Source organism: Gallus gallus, chromosome 2 (genome assembly GCF_016699485.2).
Source record: "Gallus gallus isolate bGalGal1 chromosome 2, bGalGal1.mat.broiler.GRCg7b, whole genome shotgun sequence".
Lineage (NCBI taxonomy): Eukaryota > Metazoa > Chordata > Aves > Galliformes > Phasianidae > Gallus > Gallus gallus.
Window position 1 is genome coordinate 15,373,029 of NC_052533.1, and position 22,932 is coordinate 15,395,960.

The following is a 22,932-nucleotide window of genomic DNA, read 5'->3' on the forward strand; positions in this document are numbered from 1 at the left end:
TATATATTAATATATATATATTAAGTAAAACTTATCTATTAGAATGCTTTGATATCTTGTGATATATTAATGCAGCGTTATGGAAATGCAGAGGAAGGAGACTTCAGGGCAGCGTGAAAGGTTTGCAAGATGTACGGCCCGTGTGTCAGTGCAGAGTGAGCGCTCAGTGAGCAGGGTTTGTCCTGAGCAGTAAGTGACGTGGGGGCTTGGGGGGAGTGGATGGGGGGGGAGAACAATTATTTGTGATTGCAAAGGATGAGCTCAGATGTAGGGTGAACTGGGAACTTAAGTTGTTTCAATATGTGCTTGCTAGATTTTCATAAGCAGAGCAACTTCCTACTTCTAGGTGGGATTTTGTGACTAAGCTGTTGGGTACTGCAGGTATCCTTAGCAAAGTTAGCTTATAAATTTGATTGTGAATTCACTGATGGTACTAGTTTGTTCTGTGTTTTCAGGCCATCCCTTAGCTGTCAGTGAGATTGAGGATGTGTTCTTTGCCCATCCCTGTTAAATTCATACTCTTCTGTGACTCTCGCGCACATAAAGACTTTGTTCTGCAGATTGGCCGAAACTCACAGACAAGGCTGGGTTTATTTGGGGTTGGCAGATAAAAAAGAGGAGGCATAGGAAGTGTGTATACATAGTATAGAAGTTTATGTGAGTATAAATGTATATATGCATAATACATAGAGATGAATTAACCATGCTTTTAGCCTGCCATCAGGTGACATCGAAGTTCCTCTTTGGGGAAGTGCTGGGTGTGCTTCATGGAGATCCCCAAATCTTCACTCCCAAGGCTCAGTATTGTGCACTTGTAATGTCATCTTTGAGCTCCAAGCACAGTGCTGTGCTTGTGTGGCTGCAATCTATCCTGGCACCTGGCCTGCTGAGCTGCACCTTAATGAAGTGGCTGCTCCCCACAGACAGCTCTTGCTTTTCTTGTTTCTGTGGAGAGGGTGAGAAATGTCACTGCCATTTGCAGGTCCTGCTCAGCCACTTCCAGGAGGTGGTGGCTGCTTTCTGCTATTGAGAAGCAGGAGGTGTAGTGGCTGTGCTGCTCACTTGCAGGCATTTGGCTCCAGGAATTGAGCTGAGCGGCTCCTCTGACTCCTTAGGTCTCAGGAAGCAAAGGGATGAGGACAGTGCCTAGCTCAGCTCAGCCCTCCTCCACCTGGTGTTGGACAGCCTTATGGGTGGCCTTACTCGTTACAAGTAGTTACAAGTAGTACCTATTACAAGTAGTACCTAGTGAGTGCGTAGTTGGTGTGCTTGCTTCCTCGTTCTCAGTTAAATATACAACCGGAGGCTTTGTTAGCTCCACATCCTTGTCTTTTTTTCTGTCTCTTTCTAACTTGCCCCTCATGCAGCTACACATCTTTCAAATAAATGCTTGTACCTTCTCACCCTGACAAGCACCGTGTGAGCACACCACATGACTCATAGCCTTGGGTTTCTTTCTCTCTTCCTTCCACATGCTGTAGATCTTTTGCCTTTCGGTCTTTTGTGCTGTGAAGTGACAGTGTTATCAGGGACGGGCTGTGTGTTAGGCGTTCTGTAAGAGCTGTTACTTTTTGAGCTTGGGGAAGCTGAGCTGCTGGACCATGCCCACTGTGGTTATTCTGTTATTATTCATCAGTACAAGAGGTGTGGTGGGTTTTGTTTTCCTCTCCAAATGCCTGTATTAATACAGTAATGGTCTTGCATCACTAAAACTCCTGATATGTTTCAATAGATTTGCAGTTTGCCTGAAGGAGTTTTGCGTTCAGAGGTGAACATTTAATAATTGTTATTCATCCTCTCTTGTGTCAGCATGTATGACAGGTGTTCAATGCAGGGGCACACTCTGGTTTTGAAATGCACTTTTGATTTGTTACATATATTCACGTGTACATCTCATGTGATTAACCTCTGCTTGTTTCTCATTTGTGTTTATTATAATTTATTATCATTTGTCCAGTTTTGTGTGCGCGATCCACTTGCTATAATGTGATGTGGCTGGGATTGTACATCGGTCGCTCCGAAAGTAATGCCTCCTATTTATTTTTGTGGAAAATACAATGACTACAAAGAGCACAATAACACTATTTGATAGAGAAATTTCACAGCTACAAAATGCTCTTTTCCAGCTTAGTCACCACTGTTAGCTATGCACTTTCACCAGCGATGAACAAAAGCCTGCATGCTGTGCTTATAAAATCTGCAGTGGTGGAGGTGACCCCCTATTTCACAACTGCTCTGATGGCATCATTGCTAGGAAAATGTTGCCCACGCAGTCCAGCTCTGACTGTGCTGGCATCCACTGTTTGATCTCCATAAATGTTCAGCAAGCATTGATGAGTGTCAGTGGGTACAATTTTTCAATTCCACACCTTTGCTTTGCAAGTTTTTCTTCTTTGCCTCCTTACTTTCCCAGCTGTAGGCTTCCTTATGATGAGACTGTCTAATATGGTAAATGTTCTTAGCAAAGGTTTATCTTACAAGCTCTAACCAAGCCTGTTAGTCCATCTGCCTAACAGCAGAGTGTCAGACGTGTTCAGTGTGTTTGGTTGTTCTTTCCAATGGGATGTTGGATGCAAGAATTTGGACTGAAAAACTTCCACAGTGTTTATGTGCTTCTGTGTGTTCATTGCCTTGCCCTTCCTATACGGCTTTTGGCTGAAAGGTTCTATTTCATTTTGTTTCCAACTGCTGGGCTACACAGTGACGAAGTATCTCCTGGTATCCACTTAGTGTCTTTTGAAGAATTAACTTCTAGATTCAAATGTTTGTTTTAAATAGTGTATAAAGTTAGAGTAAAAAATTACAGTATTTGTGGAGATTAAGTGACATGTCAAAACTTTTAATGTGTTTTAATCAAACCACCATAAATGAAAGGAGCTGTGGCAGTGATATTTTGGCAAATAATTTACCATGAAAAATAGCGTATACTGTATAATATTTTCCAAAAATCTGAAGCCTACTGATGAGTGAGAAGAGTAATTATGTAACGGTATGAAATTTAGACCCCGTAATTATATTGCTATACTGCAAAAGCTGACAGTGATGTGAAATTTGGCAGCACATATTACTGCTCATTTTACTGTTTTTCTTCCTCTTCTCCTTCAACACTCCAGTTAAAGGTCATAGTGGATGCAAGGGGAAATTCTAAGCATGATTTTTCTCTATCATGAGGCCGGATTTCCAGACTTTGGTGAACAGACTGCTGCTGTTAGGCTGACTTTGTCATTGATGAGTAGGTCTCACTGCATATCAATCCCGCTTTTAAGCACAAGTCATTCATTCAAGAATATTAAGATCCTCAAATTAGGAGTTCCATAAGCCAGATGGCTAATTGTTTGCTGGAATATGATGATGCTAAGTTTTAGATTTCTGATTAAGCTGAGAGTTGTGTGGGAAATGCTAACAGAGTTCAGTAAAGAGAGGAAGAAATTTGCTTTATTTGTTTTGGGAAGAAATCTATTATGTTACCACTCTTCCCAGGGAAAAAAAATTAACATATATCAAAGTCAAATCACAGGCTTGGGAACCTGGAAGGCTGAAGATCTTCATCAAAATAGCAGGAAGGGGCATGAAGTGGGAAACCAGAGTGCTTGCCTGGAGCTCAGTCCAGCGTAAGACTGAAATGAGTGATGCGCCATGTTTGCGGCACATTGTGTCGTATGTCTTAAAAACTTTCCTCTTGAAACTGCCATATGCTTTCTAGCAAGTCTTCACAAAGTAACTTATTGCAGGGGAACAGACTTCTTGGACATCCTTCACTGACTGGAGATTAAAAAAAAAAAGAGTAAAATATTAAGGACTGGCTCAGACTTGGAAATTTATCATAGAATCATAGAATGGCCTGGGTTGAAAAGGACCGTAATGATCATCTAGTTTCAACCCTCTATTGGTTTTTATCCCATATTCAGTAAGTACTTCTTAATTAAAGAAAAAACATGTAAGAATCTCATGAAATGAGTTCATTTTCACTGAAACAAAACACAGGTTATCTCCATGATTAAAGTGTGTTCAATTGCAAACTTTGAATAGAAGTTACTTAGAAAATCTTTTCAGTATCCAGTTCAGTCTTTTTTTCCTCCATGATTTTCCCCTCAAACTAGGCAATGTAACAGGTCTCACCGTGATGAACCTGGTAAGGTGGTAAGGCCCAAGGAATGTATTCTGATGAAGAAGGCTGTGAAAAGTTCTTTTGTCCTCTGTGACTTCTTTGTGGTCTACACTTATTTTGGATAATATTACCTCTATAATATAATGGAATTAGATAACAAAATCTGTGAAATACTTTTCATTTATCTTTGTTAGAAAAGCAGAAAAATACGTGATGTACCCGAACCCAAATGCTACCTTCTTAAAGAAACCACACACAACTGCTACGGAGTATGGAACTGTCATATTTTGTAAATTAGTTGTAAATATTTCTTTATTTTGTGGTTTCTTTTTCCTAACTTCATCCAGTTCCTTCTTTTCAAACAGTTCCAGGCAAGACTTGTGCTCAGCTTACTCAGCTAAAGAAGAAAGGCACATCACCCCTTCACGTTAAGGCATTCGTATCTATTACATGTCATTGCTTACAGAACGTGTGATTTTTACTTATTGAACGGCTTGCAGGCAATGTGATTTCAGCTTTGCAATACGTAATGTGAAAATGCCCGAGTTTACAATGAGCGAGGGAATAAACTTATTTTAAATCTTTTTTTGTTTTGTTTTGTTTTTGTATGTCGTGCCTAATCCTTATTTGCTACTCGATTCTTGCTGTGCATTACTTTTTAAGTGACCGGATTCAAATGTGTGGCATGAAATAAGAATTGCCGTGTTACCAAAGAGCAGGAAATCCGTATTGGCTGACTTAAAAGTGCAGGGGCCCCCTCTGCTGGCTGTAACGTGCTGTGTCTGGAAAGTTTGGGGGAACTTCGCAGTTGTGCTGCAATGATTCATAAAGGCAAACAAGAGCAGAGCAACCCAGCCCTTTCTTCAAGATATCACCACGCGGTTGTGACTACATGTGCACAATATATTAAACCCCGTGTAGGGGAGGCAGCAGTTCAAGAGGAGTTTATCGTATTTATTCTTACTTGGTACAGACCAAAATCTTTTGATGAAATACAAGCAGATGGCTGTTAGGTGCTGTAGATAATTTCTGAATCGTTTTGTGGAACTCTCCGTAGCAAGCAGCAGCTTTCCAAAAGCTGGATGTTGATGTTGCTTGAGCTTTGTTCTGTGCCATCACAGACAGCAGGCTTCCTCTCTGTCAGTGTCGTGTTGTTGCTATGGTCAGGACAGCAATGATTAATGTAGGTGTACGCTGCCATTCCAGTATCATCTGTTTACATAAGTGCCACCTGAGCTTTTTGTAGCTGTTATTAATAATGTTAGGCCTTGCTGGTGACTTGGTACAGAGCACTAGAAATTATTATAGGTTTAGAAAGGGGGAGAAGTGGGAGTATTTCCAAGAATTTCCAGTTGTAGTTATTGTTACACCATCCTTTCCCTCCTGTCCCTGTAGGAAGCAGTAGGAAAGAGCATCCTCCCTGGCTGTTTGTGTTCCTTCAAGCATCGTAGCACTTCAGTTTTGCAGATCCTCAGAAAACATTACAGTTCTGTAGGCACTTAAGTTTAGAAAGGCAGTCTCTGAGTCTTCCATGCAGCATTGTTCTGAAGGGCAGGAAAGTGGCTGGGAGAGTGGCACTGGGAGGAGATCCATTTCTTAGCTGTTAAACAAACAAAAAAACCCACAACCGAGAAAGCAACCAAACAAAATCTGACGCAGAAAATGCTGTATCAGAATGAGTTTCTACACTAGTGGAGCAACAACGTCAGGCCTGTACTGGGGACTGCCCGTGTGCCAAGAAGTGGATCATGTTTTGTTCTGCATAAACAGGATTTTCTCCAGCGATTTTGCTGGTGAGGCCATCTGCCCGGGAGCAGGGAGCAAGTCTGCTGCAACGGGAGGGAGGGGCACTGTAATGTCCTGTGTGGGGGAAAGCCGGCAAGGACTTAGGAGCTGTTCAGAACATAGATGCTTTGACTTTTGGGACTTTCTCTGGGTAGTTACATGGGCATCTGCCACGCTACAGAGTCCCTTGAGCCTGAAAACAATGACTGTTGTTGCCTTGCCTTTCTTGCCTCAGACTGTTGCGTGTACCATTCTAAGTATCAGTCAGTCTCTATTACCACTGCTGTCTGAGATGCTGCAGTGCATCCACTTCTGGTGTTCATAAGTTGATTAATTGTGTTTTATTTTCCTCCTGTATCTTCATCGTAAACACTGGATTCAGAAGCGTCATAGTTCTTTATTAGCTGTGGCAAAGCACCATCTATCTTATCACCTCAGTGAACTGCTCGAGAATACACATTTCTGAATACTGCCTGAGCTTTTCCCATTCACTCTTACTGGATTTTGGAGGCCTCAAACGTTACTGCAGCCTAAGGGAACTGCAGCTCCTCTGCTCTTGCTGAGAGAGTTTCCAGAGTTCCCAGTAAAATATTCTGTGGGTTTTTATTTCTATTTACTTCTGCGATTTTGCTGAGACTTCAACATCTATTAAGACAAATTCAGCTACAGCCAAATTCATCTGTACTTTATGCCATGCAGCATTGTAAGGTTTCGTGTATAACGTCTTGTAAGTCTGTATTAATGCCAGCATCTCTGTCATAGCCTTTTGGCTGGGAAGTACTGAAGTTAGTTTTATAGCACAGCTGTGAATATTTGCCTCTCAGTGTGCCGTACAGAGGCCAGCCACATGGCTGGGCACAAGAGGGCATGATTGCTCACTTTACAGTAGGGTCTCTGTGGTCAGGGACATCCCAGTGACTCGGGGTATGTTTTAATACTCTGATGTGAGTTGCTGGTCAGGAATGATTGCCGTGATAATCACCTCCTTGCAGTAGGTATTCCTGCACAAGGTCTGCAACGTGCAGTTCAGCATCAGTTTTCAGTGGGAATTTTGTAGGATGGCTTTGGGTGCAGTGAGTAGCAAGAATGAAGCAGGTGTCAGATAGCCAGCAGCTTATTAGATTAGTTCCTTTTAAAGTGATCTTGAGAACATAGTATTTTGTTCATTTACCTAATTCGGAAAGTGCAGAATGGTTATAAAAATATATTCAACTGCGCTCTGTCAGCATTGTGCCTTTGTGTCACCTGTCAAAGGGGAAGCTGAGAGTTCCAGATCAACGCCAGCCGCTGCTGGCTTCCTTATCTTCCCATCTCAGGGCACTCATGTAAGGAGCAGCATCCATCTGTACTGGAGGAAACCAATGCAGTAACTGTGATTTTTGTACAACATACGTGGTTTCTCAAGCAGCTGTACTTCATCTGAGCTCAGCTACCTGCCAGCTCTCTGTTTTTCAGAGTTTCTGCTTATTTTAGCTTTTGAATCCAGAGGGAAGATTGAACTGCCTCTTCTATACCCTCTCATAAAGAAGTGTACAGTAACTGCACATTCCTGTTTTAATTTTGAATGCTATCAGGGAGTCTGCAATGACACCATCTCAAATTAATGTTTTTCCTGTAGAATGTTTGTCGTTGCTTTGTTACTTCTGAATGCACAATATTTTAATTTCAAAAGCATCCATTTTTAAAAAAATGCTTCTACAACTTGATTTAGTTACACCTGCTGGAGCTGATATGCTAAGCTGATATGCTTTCCGATCTATATATCACCACCTTTGTGACTGCCGAATAAACTGCAATGTACGTAAGTTGGAGACACCACTATGAATAACTAAAAACATCATATGCACATCTATCAAACTGCTCAGCTCTCTGATTTATTCAGATTCAGACAAAATAAGAAAAAAATACTTTGGTATTTGTAGCAAATGCCAAAATAGAATCAATGCAGTATTGTTCACCTAGTTGAAACTGCAAAATCCAGGAAATGCAAACATTAAGTTTCCAACAGCAACATTAACTTGGACTCTTTGCATATCCTGTGTTTTCCTGGTTTTTACATACATAAAGTAATGTATTAAGCTGTGAGTTGAACAAGAAAAACAGAGAAAATTCTTCATGTAGGTAATGCTGCCAAGTTAAGTACTGTAACGTTTGTGTTTATTGATCTTTTATCATTTTAAATTATTTTCTTCATAAAGATTGAATATGATTTTTTATTTTATTTTATTTTATTTGGCCAAATGATTTTTTTGGCCTAATGAAGTGAAATCTGAGAATTTGTCTTCACTACAGTGTGAACTCACCATACATTACCTTTGGCCTTGAATCTGACTCTTCTTCATCCATCACTAACTCAGATCTGAATTAAATCACTTAAACTTGACAATAAGACTTGGATGTCAGCAGCTGGCACTTTAATTGCAGTGGGACTATAACTTAGGCCATACAGGCTGGCAAGGCAGATCTGACAATTGCCATTAAATCTAATAGATCCGTGTTTTTGCTAATTAAATTCCTATGTAATTAAAGTGTGCAGTGTCTGTACTCATGGAGTAGCTCAAGCTTGAAGTGTTGCAGTAAAAGTGAGCTCTAACTGTATCTCTCTGTATGACAGTGTGCAACTTTGGAAATGATATGGTTGGTTCTATAATTTTGATGTTTCAGATGTTACTGTGCATTGATAAATATGCAAGTCAGAGCACTGGGAAGTCCTGCTCTGAGGTCACGTAGAGCCTGGGGGTACAGAGCTGCAGGCAGAACAATCTCCCTATCTCCTACCTCCCTATCTGCTTGAGTATAATCACAAATTTGAGGTTTGGAGAGTAGGAAAGCTAGGACTGGCTCCTGAAGAAGAGATTTGCAAAGTAAATCTAGGTTTGGAAGGTGAAAAAACGGAACAATAGAGAGCTGAGGCAGTGTTGGGATGCATGAAAATGGAGACTGTAGAAATTTTGTTTTTACTTCTCTTACAGTCTTTGCTATCATGAGAGGATGTGGGGATGTTGGTGAAGAAAGGGGTAAAGGTTTGTTAGTAGAGGACCATGGGTTCACAACAAGAAAAGTGAGTACATAGCAGTGCCACCCAAGGAGGAGAGTAAGACGGATAGAGGTGTGAAGCAAGGAACAACAAGGTAGAGTTGGGACAGCAAGGGCTGAGAGGAGGAACCTTCCCTTCTGGAAGGAAGGAGATGGGGAAATGAAAACAGGACTGTTAGGAAGTGTGTCCTGAGCAAGAAGTCACACACTGAGCTGATGACATGGCAACCTCAGGGCTTGCAAAGGAGGGAAAGAATGAGGAGAGTTTCAGATAAGTGTTCTGGAGCTACTGGAATCTGACAACTGAAGGATGCTGGGCTGAAGAACGGTCACGGGGAGCTTATAGGAAAGAGAAGACTGCAAGGAGTGCCTGGCATGCTTGAAGTACTAACAGTGCAGAGGCCCTGGAAGATGTCGTTGCTATTCAGCTTCAACTTTGTTTTCTTTTACAGACTTAGCATCCCACAGCAATTTGGCTTGCAATGCTTGCAAATTTCTGGAAGTCAAATGTGCATACTTCCTCCCACTAGCTGCCTGCCTGTCCATGTGCACTACTTCACTTTTACTGTGCACCTGTGCGTGTAAGGAAGTTTTTTGTTACTTATACTCAAGATGCAACTAATAAATTATCACTTAATTAATCAAGACATTTTCCAAAATTGAGCCAAAAGCATATACTTTTCAGATTGCTCATTAAATCTTAAAACTTAACATTAAAAAAAGCCTGAAGTAGATTACATTGATTTTTTTTTTTTTTTGATAGAATTATGTTGAGAAAGTGGAGTTCATTCTGCTTTTGCTCTCAGAGGAAAGAAATACATAATGTTTACTTTTTCATTCCTGTTCTCCCTCTCCCAATCTTCTCTTCCATCTAAAATTAAAAAAAAATAAATCACATTTTGACAGAAATGGATCGTAGAAAGTTGTGCTGGACAAAGAATAACGGTTTGGAAGATGAAGTAATGTAGAAAAGGTAGGATAGTCAAACCCTCCGTCTGCTATGGGAACAAAGATAACATACAGAAGCGCTGTAAAATACCCCTCCCAGCCCCCTCCTTCCCCCTCAGTTTGGCTCCAGAGGTGTAAAAATTTCTGAGTTTGGAAAAATAACATGCTAACACCGCTGGGGATGTTTTTGAATTTGAAATAATAGGATTTGTATGTTCACCTGTTTCTGAGGATGATTTTTTGGACGTGGCACATTCTTTGAGCCTCACGACTGTGATGTTCAATATATTGCTGACACAAATAGTTTGCTCATCTGTGAATAACTCAGTGAAATATTTATTGTTTTATTAAGCATGGCCTTAATATTGTTTTTGTTTCTATTAATTGGAGATTTTCCATCAACTTTTGTAGATGTGAAATCAAACTGCATTATGGTAATCACAGAATATCCCAAGTTGGAAGGGACTCGCAAAGACCATTGAGTCCAACTCCTGGCTCCACACAGGACCACCCAAAAATATAGAATAATAATCCATATTTTAATATCACATATGTACTTCTAGAATAGGAGTTGCAGGGCCCTTTGGTACAAAGCACATCGTTGTCTGCTGAGGAGCGCTCAATTTTTCAGTATTTTGGAGTCTTTATAATTTACTTCAGCTTACGTTTGTCAAAAAGACTGTCAAGAAACTGTGCCAGAACAAAACTGTTTGTGCAGGTAATTAATGGAGAGGCCGTGGTACCCACTGACAGGGTTTGTTTTTTTCCAGGAAAAGGAATGGTTTGCAGCTAGGGGAGAAGTGTTAAGAGTGTACCCAAACCAGTAACTCAAACCCATAGAGCACCTTTGATGTCAGACATAGCTTAGGTCACATTTTAGTGAATAGCTTTATTAAAATAGCTTATTAAACTAATATTATTCTGTCAGTCGGTACATTTTATTTGCAAAAAATGGAATCTGTCTAAGAGTATCTGACATCAGCTACTCTGATGCTGTTTTAAATTAAACTGATAGCTTTAGAGTATGTATTTAAAGGAATGTGCTCAATTCCAACACTGACGTGTAAATTCTGAGTCTGAACAGAGTTCATGAGGGTTTTTTTTCTTCTATTTTTTTGTGCTGAAGGCAGCAGAGGTGCACATTGTGAATGGTTTTGCCACTGTTGCAACTTTATCTGGTGCTGCTTTTAATGAGTTTATCTTGTATGTAACAAAGCAGCAACAATGGAAAACTTCTCATGGAGGCTGAATAAATTATACTTGGCATAAACTATTACTTGTGAGGCAGTTTGGAGTGCCTTCAGATGTTACTTTGTCTGAAGATCTCTGAAATTGGTGGAGAAGTTCTAATCAAGATACTGAGATTCATTCTTAAAACTGAGTTATTTTTTCTCTCGCTACAGGTGATAAATGCTTCTTTCTGTATAGGAGGTTTTTTCTGAAGTGAGCATTTTTTTTTTTTTTTTTAATTCAGTACAGAAGTGAATTTGGATTACTTACATTCAAGCAATACATACAATCAACTGTAGGGATGGTGAACAAATCTTCCCCAAAAGATAACATATTTGGCTGATTGAAAGCCATATGCATTAAGCTTTATAATGAAATGCCCTCTTCAGAACAGCCTCATGGCAGGCTGGCTGAGTAAGCACCACTGGAAACAATTTCCAGCATCTCTTGTAATATACAGTTAATCTGATTTCTGCACTTTCTCCTCTGAAATCAGGGACTTCCAGTCAAGTGTAGAGGTGCTGGAAGCAGTAGGAACCACTGGGCTGAATCGAGTATCCTTCCCAACTGTATTTAGTTTGTATGGAAGGATGTTGTATCAAATGAGGAGGAGTTATAGATAAATGCTCATCAGAGTCATTTAGTTAGCCTTGTATTACGTGTTGAGTAAAACAGTTCCTTCTTACGAAGGTTGGCTTTTACCTTTTGGTACTTTAACAGGTAGCTGTGTTTGCAGAATGTCTCCATTTGTAAAAGTTTTCCCATGAGTAGAATCCAGGGGTGTCTCTTTTCTGAGGTTTTGGGCTTCATAGTTAAATTTGAAGCTGAAAGTTCTGTTTTTATTCTCAAAGTGGTATTGTATCTAAAATCCCCTCATAGTGTAGGCTAAATGTTTGCATAAGCTAAGCAAAATAGAAAATGCTAATGTAGTATCCTAAAACATTATGCAGAATCCCCACATTCATCTGGTGGATGAAGAGGGATGTGACGGCATTGGTAGGACGTAAGTCAAGGCAGCTGTTGTCCTTTTCAGCTTGGGACACATTTGAAGTCACAGGCACTCGTGCTGTATGCAGCGCTTCAGGTTGACTTTTTGGTGGGCTCCTGCTGACGGTGTGCTTATGCTATATTACCTATAGAGACAGCTGACCAACTTTGGAGGGCAGCTGAGAGCCACAGCTGATTCTAGAAGACTGTCAGAGACCCTGTGATGGAGTGGGTGGAAGCTTCCTCAGTAAGGATTAAGGATTCAGTAGACCTCATTTCATCTTCCAGAAGAGTAGACCACCACTCTCAATTAATATTTTGTCTACCAAAGCAGATTTACTTTTCCCCCAGTCTAGAAAACCTCCTTTGGCAATTTCCTGTGCTGACTAGGTTTAGGAGATTTGTATACATGTCCCTAGTTATTCAATTACTGGAGGCCCCACAATGAGTGCAAGACCAAATGGCTGTCAAATTTCCTGTCTCTGCATGAAATCTCTATCTGGTGGTTCAAATACCATTTGCAGGCACGCTGGTTTAGTTCTGGAAATGAGGGTTATAGTCTTCATAACTGTAGCATCCTTTAGAAGAACAGGCTGAGTGGGTTTCTTATATCAAACAACCTGTTTTTTATGTTTTTTCCTCAATTCAGAACATTATTGGGTTCATGCTTTTTACATCTTAACTGTCTTAAGTCAATTCAAATAATCAACCTGCCTCTAGAAGGTGAAGGAAAGCTATTTATACTCACTATAGTGCCAAAATATTAAGTAACTTGTAAGGCAGACTTTCAGACAGAAATATTACGCAGTTTATTAAGGTTTGGATGGGGAGCTGAACGTAAAACCAAGTCTTGATGAGCGTTGTCTGCAAAGGCCTGATGCTAGCTATAAAGCCGGATTTGAATGGCTTTCCCTACCTAAATAACTTGACTAAAATTAAGTGTGTCTGTGGCTAATGGAGTCACTTCCCTTCAAAGGCAACAGACGAGCTCAAGCAGAGACAGTACGTAGGTCTGCTCACCTTAGTGCTTGTACACATCTCCCTTTGGTCTCATCTTCCTTCCTGTATGTAACACAGGTGGTGGCGAGCAGGATTTATCGCCTTCCCTTTGTGTTTTAGTGAGGGGCCTCTTCTTTGTGTGAGACGCAGGAAAACCGCTCCCTTGGAGAGCTGTAACTGTAGGGCTGTGTGTTGTGAGGGTGTTCCCAGGAGCTGTTTACAACGAGGGCGTTTAACACCGCCATCCCTTACGTTGCCGTAAGGAGCTCGGCGGGCAAAGCGCGTCTGGCTTGGTTAGTGTGCGAGAGCTATCTGAAGGCGAGGGGAACGTATTTTTATAGAGGTGCCTTCAGTTGAACTGCAGCTCGGAACGCCTTTCCTATAGGAGTCCGAATAGGCGCGCAATGGATCGCTTTCCGACCTTCCCGCCGCTCCCTTCAGAGGCCGCCTCCTCGGCTCTCGGCTCCCCGGGCCGAGCTGCGGCGGGAGCCTCGGCGCCGTGAGGCCGCGAGGTGGCAGCAGCGCCGCGGGACGGCCGGGCGGGAGCCGCCGCTCCTGGCTCACTGTTTCCACGCGGTGGCTGCCAGAAGAATCCGATACAGTGTGATATATAGAAGCAAGGTACGACTGGAATAATGAAATTTCAAAAATAAGCCCTTTTTAGAGGCTGGTCGTAACGGTCCTGTTGGGTATTGTAAATGCCTCAGGTGCACTTGATACTGCTGTTACGTTCCTGGCTTTTGGTTCTAATTTTTATGGAAAGATGGATTGAACTTCAATTTAAGAATATTCGGTAATCCCTCTCAGGACATACTGTAACAGCTGGTATTGCTGTGTTGCAGCAAATCGATTCCATACAGCAGCCAGCAGTGCTGATGGCCGCGCTCCGACAGAAACTTCCAAAGCATTTGGAACAAAGTGAGCCAAAGCAAATAACATCATCGCTGCAAAAATGTGCCTTAATTTGCAAGTTAGAAAAAAAAATCCCCCTTCCATTCCAGCAAAATATTAAGCATTTTACTGGTAAGGATTTCATCAGGTCATTTATTTTTCATTAATATATATTTAGGATCTGGAGGGAATAACTTTATGCGATATATAAGTTTCTTAAATAATAAGAAACTTGAATTCTTTTAATAGTGAGTGATTTACCATGAAATAAAGAAAAATCAGGAGTAGATGGAGTTCGGAATACACGACATGTACGTCGAGCTGCTCCGCTTTCCACGCTGCGCAGTGAATATTCTTTGAGGAACCCGCAGTTCTAATTAATAATCGGCGTTAAGGAGAATTCTCTGCATGTTTGCGTGTTGTTCCTGTTGTTTTTATTGGCTTCTTCTTTTTTTTTTTTTAGTATACAGAAGTACCTCAAACTGCATATAAATGAAAGACGTCCCATTAATAGGAGATCCCTTTGTTTGAACAAGTTTCTTGCACACATGAAAACTGAAAGCGCTCCCATCCGTCCGTGTGGCTGTAGCTGTGTGCTGCTCCAGGAGCTGTATGTGCGCTCGGAGCAGCCGTTCTCCTTTACAGTTCTTGTATGTGGTCAAAAGAAAACAAGCAGAATTAGTGCAAACCGAGTATGTTCTTTCTTAATTTGTACAGTGTGTCCTTGGCTGTGATGCCTCTTTTTTTTTTTTTTCCTTTTGAGCTGCACCCAGGCTAGCTGTGCACATAGATGTGTTTCTTACAACTTTGTCATTGTAAGTTGGTCTACTGCTCTGAAGCACTTCCTTATCTTTCATTCAAGCTGATAGACTTTGTACTGATCTGATGGACAGGAAGGTTTTTTTTTGGAAAATTCAGCTTTTTTAGTTAAAGTTTTCTTTCATTGCCCCAACCTTTTGTAACGAAAGCAAATACAAAACACCACCACAGTCACCCCTATAACAGACAGTAGGTAATCCTGTTGGTTGTAGAAGTTGTTATCTAAGGCTGTAACTCTACTTTGCCCTCCTTCTTAAAACAGACAGGCAAACAGATTGGCTCGGGTTTGAAAACTGAAGTGCAAAACCATTCTTCAGACGAACGCTTCGGGGGAATAAAAAAAACAACCTTAAAACCCCTTCTGATTGTTTAAACGATAGGCTTACACCTGCGGACAAGTTAACAACTAACTTGTATCTTAACAATTGATTTAAAACTTCATATGAATAAAGCAGAGTGGATGGCCCTTGCTGTGCTGCAGTGCTTTCAGCAATGTGTGCATTTCTTTTTTTCTTTTCTTTTTTTTTTCTTTTGAAGAAAGTGTTGCACAGTATACAGTGTTTACAGCACCTGTATGTTACTCCTCCATGAGGCTGTTGCCAACTACGAATGTGTCCAAAATATGCACTTTCTAAACCAATGTGACTTCAAAAGCCGTTCTGATTAATATGAATATGTTTAGAAATTAAATAAAAACTATAAGAAAAACAGCAACAGCAGCAACAAAATGCTCTCCTGTTTGTTTATGTTCTTCTGCTGGAGCAGAGCTGTGCTGGCTTCTTTCTTCAAGGACGCTTTTTGTTTTCTGAAATCTGGAGAAAATACCTTATTTTCTGTAAGCTTCTGCTTCTCCCTCTCCCTTCGTTCTCCCTGCAAACACATCGGCCTCTGCTCTGCTCTAGGTAAACATTTCCAGACTTAACTTGTGAAAAGAATTCCATAGTTTCTCTTCCAGTTTCATATTTTAACATACCTGAATTTAAATATGTGCACTTATATTTGAAATTGTTTCGTACTTTCCTTGTTTGCTCTGAGTTTTCCTCAAGAACTGTTTAAAGACCCAAGTTTAGTATCTCCGGGCTTGTGCAATAATTAAATGAGTATCTTTTTTGTTTGTTTGTTTTAAAAATGTGGTTTCATGGTTATGAATTATAGGAAAGAATCCTTATATGATTAGCATGAGAATGGCTCCATAAATCAAGCTGCTGTTTCCCCTGGATAAGTGCTTGCTCTGGTCCTGGCTTTTATAATTTCATTGAAAATTTAGTTTATATTTCCAGATTAAGATCTGATGTGTATTTTGTATTTGCAAATCAACTGAAAGGTATTGAAAGGAAGTTGTATAGAAACATGCAATAAATTAACATGCTTTTTTTTTTTTTTTTTCCCTGGGAGAAGTAATAAAATTAGGGTGACTGAAATTATTCACTGCTTCTATTTTTAAAAAGGGCTTTCTTTCCAAAATACCTGACCCACTGGAGTGTAGCTTAAATGAGTGGAACGTGTGAAGATGCTTTTACAGTGGAATGCAATTATGGAGTAGGCTGAAAAAAGCAAAACTTGTTTCACCTGCGGAAATAGTCTTAGCAGTCATATATGGGTGCAAAAATCTTGTTGGTTTTGTGAGGTTTAGATTAAATCAAAAGCTCCTTTTGTGATAAAGCTTGTAATTGATTAGCAGCAGTAATTTGCAGTTTAACAAAGTTCTTAATTGTAAAATCCTGTTTCTGATCTTTCTAGGAGAAACGAGGAGGTTGCATAAATCTTGGTAGACGAGTTGGCTGCAAGCAGTTAAACCGAAATTAACTTCTGCCTTCTGGCCGCAGAGTGCGAGTCTGACATTCGTGTGTGATATTCTGCAGACTAAATCATGCCAGCGTTATCAACTGGATCTGGAAGTGACACAGGTATGCAAGCCAAGGAGGACTGCACGTTTCCTCCAGAGCTTATTTGTTAAGTCTACAATCTCTCTTTCAAGAAATCATCAAATAATGTAATTAATTATGATCTTAACAGATGCTTAAATTAGAACTCCAAGTATAACCTTTTCTTCCTGAAGTCAATGTAGGCAGATGAGACATCACAGTATGTTTTTGTTTTTGTTTTTAATAATAACTTTTATAAGTCCCACCATTCTCTTCTCCCTATCTCCAGCCCCCAGTACTGTATATGGATCTGAAGAAGTTGGATTCACCCCGGAGTGATTCCTACAATGTTAACTTGAAAAAGGAGGAGGAAAAAAGATGATGATATCATACATGCCTTAATATTTGCAGCAGTCTAGACTATCCCCTCTGCGAGTTACTTATCAGTGGAGTTATTTCTGAACACAGACTACTTAGTTTTGACACTTCTTTAACAAATTAGGAGAAGAAAAATACTGTCTCAAGTTCTCTTCCTTCCCTTGCTTTCCACATTGGAGTCCAGTTCCTATCACTGAGTGCAGGCAGTGGGAGCGCAAAAGTAATTTTCCATAGTTTTAACCTTTATAGTAATATTAGGCTATATTCAAAGGTTACATCTCATTTTGCTGTTAGGGTTGCAGTTTCTCTGCCAATTATTTTTGTCACCATTCGAGGGGCAAAGAAAGTCAGTATTTTTTTCTAAAAAATGTTTTGTAAATAGGTTATCCCACTGAGATTACAGTGGAGAAGTCACTGCTTGTTATTCTAGATCACATAGTTTTATGCCCAAGAATTAATAGGATTTCGAAAAGGAAGAGGGAGATTTCAACTCAGGAATCCAAAAACAGTGTAAGGAACTGTATTTGATTATTATTTTAAGTAGACCGAATAGTTCTCTGCACTGTTTTTCCTCATGCTTCAGGTCCACATAAGATTTCTGCTAGCTGAAAAGGTGAATCTTAAGAGGCTTTTTGTTCGTGGTTTTTCTTTTTCTTCCTTTCTTTCTTTTTTTTTTTTTTTTTCCTTCTTAACCATTTAAAGGCCCCTTCCAACCCAAACCATTCTATGATTCTGTGGTCTGGAAGGAGGTTTTATTGGTTTTCCTACACTCTGTCCCACTTGCTGTGTTTGAGAGGTCTGACTACCATCTCCCCAGACTCTACCTCTACCTACATCACTTTTCTTCTCTTTCCCCTGTGGAAATACATGCTTCACTTCTGTGGCTGTTGAAGCTGTTGAGTATACTCTAACTGAATTGTGGAAGATGTCAGCTCTGTCCTAGGCTAATTTTCCACTGTGGATCTTTGCTTCCTTTATCATGCAATCTTTTATGTGCTTCCAAAATCTGCCTTATTATTATGTTTTTAAATATTATGTGACTAAATACTTTCTGATGTTCCAAGACAATTTTGAGTTGAATAGTAGGGGAAATGTGTGATGACTGGCACTTGGTGCTAATGATATTCCTAGGTTTTTTATTTAAAGAATGTTAATATGCCTAAAAATATTAGTAATGGACATAGTCTCATGAAAGAAAAAAAAAGAAAACTACTTCAGCAAATGAGAAAAACAAATCCTGATTTTAAAATTGTGTGTGTCTCTAATAGCAATGTCTTATTATGCTGCTTGATGCATATGATTCTCCAAATACACCTTGCTTTTTATCACACACCCTAATTAATAAACTTTACATTCGTTGTCCCAGGAAATCTATAACAGTAAAGTATGCTATGCATCATTTGCGTCTTGCTGCTTAAGTTATACAGATTGCTTATTAAACCCAGTTGGTTTTCTGCTGCAAGGTGTAAATTGTTTCTTTAAGTAAATGTTTGCTTTTGGAAGGGAAATAGAATTATTTTTCTATATTTCTACTTCCTTTACTGCTTCTCCTGAAGGGTGATGACAAACGTTAGTGTAATTTTTTTAAATGCATCAAACTGTGGTCTCTATCCTGATTGTAAAATAAGTGTTTTTTAATCTGCAGCAAGATCCATCTCCGAGCTGTTTTTCTGCTCTTACTTTTCGATTAATAAAATAAAATGAAAGACAAAAAGAAGAAAGGGGGAGAAGCAGTTCTTATCCTTGTTGTTCTCCATTGGAAGGCAGGCAGACCACCTTTCCTCTTGCCCTTCCATTCTGACTGCATAAACTGGTGGTGGCTGTGTGTGTTCCTGCAGTAGTGTTAGCAGGTTAATTGATGGGGGCCTAACAAATGTGCCTCTAGGGTAGGGGAGCAGCTTCATTTAGTCTATCTGCTAAGGCTCTATTTTATTAACACATTCAAACGAAAGTCCAACCTGGTTTATTTTTGTATTTGTTCTCACCTGGGGAAGTAAAAGTAAACTGGGATTTGAAAATGAGCGGAAGAGTTCTACTGAGAATTAGTAAAGAGAAACACATCATCTGCAAATGTCAGAAAGTTTGCAAGTTGTGGACTGTTTGAAGTTTGTTTTGTTTTAATATTCTTAGACATCAGACCACTGTCAAAAGCAGGATAGCGTTCATGAAGGGCAACATTTGTTGCAACTAAATGTTGATCTATTTATATTAATTCTGCTTAGCTTTTACTTTGTCAACAGGCAAACCAGATTTGTGTAGCTTGCTTCCATCTAAAAGCGTTATAAAAATGTTTAAATGAAAAACATTCTTATGAGTTACAGACTTACGTTTGTGCACATGTGGGTGTACGTACACACACACAGAATATAATTTTTTTCAACTTGTTGACAACATACGAGCAATCCTACTTCTCCCTTAAGGCTTATTGTCCCATCAGTGTTGGGTCCAAGTTGTGTTAAAGCAAGCGTCTTGACTGGAGGGCTGAGATCCTGCGTGTGGCTGCATCTGAAGCTTTGCCATTTTCTGCCTTCTGAAAATTTACTTGAACTCAGTGTGTGAGGCTGTCTCATAGAGTTTAAAGGCTGAAAAGAAAGACTTGCACTTCTGCCGGTGAAGCAAGTCTGAGCTCTAGCATTCACTTACAAATTTAGGGAGATTCAAGGTTGCTATTCTGGCTTCGCAGTAGTTGATGTCATCTTCATTGCTGACTTTTGTGGAGCCAAGATGACATCACTATGCTTTGTGAAGTGTTTTAGTGTGAAAAACATTGTAAAGTTGTTGCAGATTTCTTTCTTCACAACCCTGTAGTGAGCTTGCTCAGCTGACACATTTAAAAATGCTTTCTCTGTTTGTCCTTTGAAACTAGCACAGGGCTGTGCAAAGCAGTCTTCGTATTACTGATGCATGTGTTGTCAGTGGGAAAATCACGTTTAATGGCCAAGTTTGGTCCCCAAGTAAAAGTGTGTGATTGCATAAGTATAATGAAAGTCAGGAGCAGTTCTTGAATTTGAATATTTTGAGTTATAGATGGTAAAAGTGTGCAAGGCTTACATTAACTCCTTCTTGAGTACATATAAGGAGCTAACGCTGTGCCAGATAGAGGTTTTTTTCAATGTTATAGGCATATAAAACTGAATACACATTAGCTTTTTAAATGGAGAAAAGCCACGTTTGTTGCAAACCAAATCATAAATTCACCTGGCTTTAACATACTCTTGGTTTCTGTGTTTTCTGTCTTGTAGTAATGCAAAATAAAGCTATGAAACTTATTTGAAATGCAGGATATTTTTGAAGTAGCGTGTCCTATGGCTCTTCAGTAATTATCAGGACTTCTGTCTAGAGCTGCATTCCGTTGCTGTGCATGTAGTGAATGCCAGTACAAATATTTTGCTAAAACATGATGGTGATATGACAGCTCCATCATCTATGTGGGCTGTCTGCCAGCGAAGTGAGAGCTGCAAGCAGTGCTAAGTTCAAAGTTGTTTTTCTAATCACCTGAACATTGAAAGATGCTATCCTCACTTTGGCCGTTTAGGAATGGATGTGTTCCCTTTATTTACAACTAATGCACTTTACCAAGCTTGCAAGTTTCAACATAGTTTTTCCTAAGAATGCTTGATAATGAAAAGGATTAAAAGGCAGAGAGTGGAAAGAAACAGTGACGACATGAAGAGACAGTGGAGTAGTTGGCGGAGCCAAGAAGGGGCATGAGAAACATTTGTGGGGGCTGAGGGCAAACGAAGCTGAAGTGGCAGAAGATTTCAGGCTTTTCAGCCAGTTGTTTGCAGAAGGAGAAGGGAGCTCGAAATCAGGGACTTCTATTTTTACAGACCACTTAAAAAATGTCATAAAACAGTAGCCAAAGGTCTGGGTTCGTTGTTATGTGATGAAGAGAAAGAGAATTTAAGAGAATGATGGGGGAAAGATTTCTGGGAGTAGCGGTTCCATTGGCTGCCAGGCGAAGGCTTGCGGGGCGATTGAGCCCTGGCCCGGGCTGCCTCGGTGCTGACGTGCTGCACTGTGAGCAGTGGGAGCAGAGGCTCCGTGTGCCGCTCGGAGCTGCATCTGCACTCGGATTGCAAGGCTACTGAAATTCTCACCTCATCGAAATGCACAGATATGGCTGGATCTGTATGAAAGCTGATACTGTAGCTGAGGCAGGACTTACACTGATTTAATAAATAGAGCCTATATTTTATCATGTTTTCTTGAGAACTCCCCATCTCCAGCTGCCAGAGGCATTAACTGGCTTGTAGGCTAACGCTAATGTGAAAGATGTGGGAAACTCTGGGGCGTATGGTTAGCTTTAATTGCTCTCAGATTTTTAAAAATATAAATTTCTGGTGTTGGAGAAAGGGTATTTATTTTGATTTCAATGTATTTATGGGGAGTGTTGGAAAACTTGTTCAAAGCAGAATGAAATTTCTCTAAACTCTTCTGGTTTGGATTAATGCTTTATGCTAGGCTGATTCAGCAGCACGGAATCAGAAAATGTGTGCAGTTATATTTACTGGTGGGAAACTCTTTAAAACTGCTACAGTTGTTGGATGCAAATTTAACTTCAAATTCAAATGGTCTGTCGGCATCAACGTACACTTCTTTTTTTTCTGGGTGCTCAATATGAAGTTCTATGGCAAATGTGAAAGTATGGCAGCCTATATTGTTTCTAACCAAAGGCTTAAATGTGTAGCTACTTTGGTTGGACTGGAAGCTGTGGTTATACAAATGGTTGACAATTCCTGCTTCTGTCAGACATCCTTTGACAGGAGCAGACGGTGATGTTGTAACACACAAGTGTAACTGTGCCGGGATCCTGCTCGGCCAGCAGAGCGTATCGTGTGTTTTTACTGTCAGATGAAAGGTTCTGTGGCTTCTCAGCCCAACATCAGGTCAAGTATTGCTTGTTTTAATAAAACTAAAGCTGTTAATCTGAAGGAAATTTAGTACTGCTTTCAGGTAGAGAGAAGCTTCCCTGCTAACAGTTGTAAGTTGCCTGTTGTGGAACACGAGTTCAGATATGATTTTGCTCTTAAAGTAACATATTTGCTAAACATGAAACCCACACCTCAATGCAGGTTAGGAAGGTAAAGGGTAAAATACAAAATGTAACCACTCTTAGTTGTCTTTTACAAACTTTTCTTTGCCACCACAGAGATGTTGTTCTTGGCTCTTTAAAGCTTTTGGTATTTCTATATCATTCTGTAGATTTTTCTATCAAAATTGTGGGCATGTGCATGTGTATATGACTGATGGGATGATATAACTTGTTTTGAATGCTAAGCACTGAACTCAGTCATACAGTGAGATACAGCGCTGAAAGGATACAGCTACTTTAAAGCCTGTTTTGGGGCATTGCTGCTGCCATCTCTGTCGTGGAGATTACAGGACGCTTTCTTCCACTCTTAAGACACAGTGCAAAAGGCTGAGCTATACAGTAATCAGATGGTGCTTCCAGTATTTTTAGGTACAACTAAAACCAGTTAAATAGTCTCAACTTCTATTGCTGGAAGTCTTTCTTCAGTCTCTTAATGAGATATCGTAGCCTCCTTCTGCAGATGTGAAATGCCACATTTAGTGTGCCTTGCAAACTGTGAAGAAAGAGTTAAACATGCCGAGCGTGCCTGATGATTCTTTTCTGACATCCTAGCACTGGAATGAGTTCTTTCCTCAGCGCCTGCCAGATACTTGCTGTTGCCTCCTCTAGTGTTGATGAAGATCTAGATATAAATACTTAAGACTCCCCAGGCTGACGTCTGTACAAAGGACCAGTCAGTTAGTCAAGGTTATTCGAGGTGTCACAGTATGCAGGCTTCTTTGGAGCGGCCAAGAGTATCTGAAAACATACACGTCAGATCTTTGTACGAGCTTTCCACAAACATCTTATTA

At 40.1% G+C, this 22,932-nt stretch overlaps 1 protein-coding gene across 9 annotated transcripts in view; it reads left to right on the plus strand.

Annotated features, from left to right (window-relative positions):
• The window catches only part of MPP7 (membrane palmitoylated protein 7), a 143,603-nt gene that overhangs the window by 25,749 nt on the left and 94,922 nt on the right, over positions 1–22,932 (plus strand). For all 9 annotated transcript variants that reach the window (XM_015282069.4, XM_015282072.4, XM_015282070.4 and 6 more), the window contains one exon: positions 16,544–16,710. In XM_015282069.4, the coding sequence (XP_015137555.1) occupies positions 16,674–16,710 (37 nt within the window). In that variant the 5' untranslated portion in view covers positions 16,544–16,673. The remainder of the gene's footprint in view (positions 1–16,543; positions 16,711–22,932) is intronic.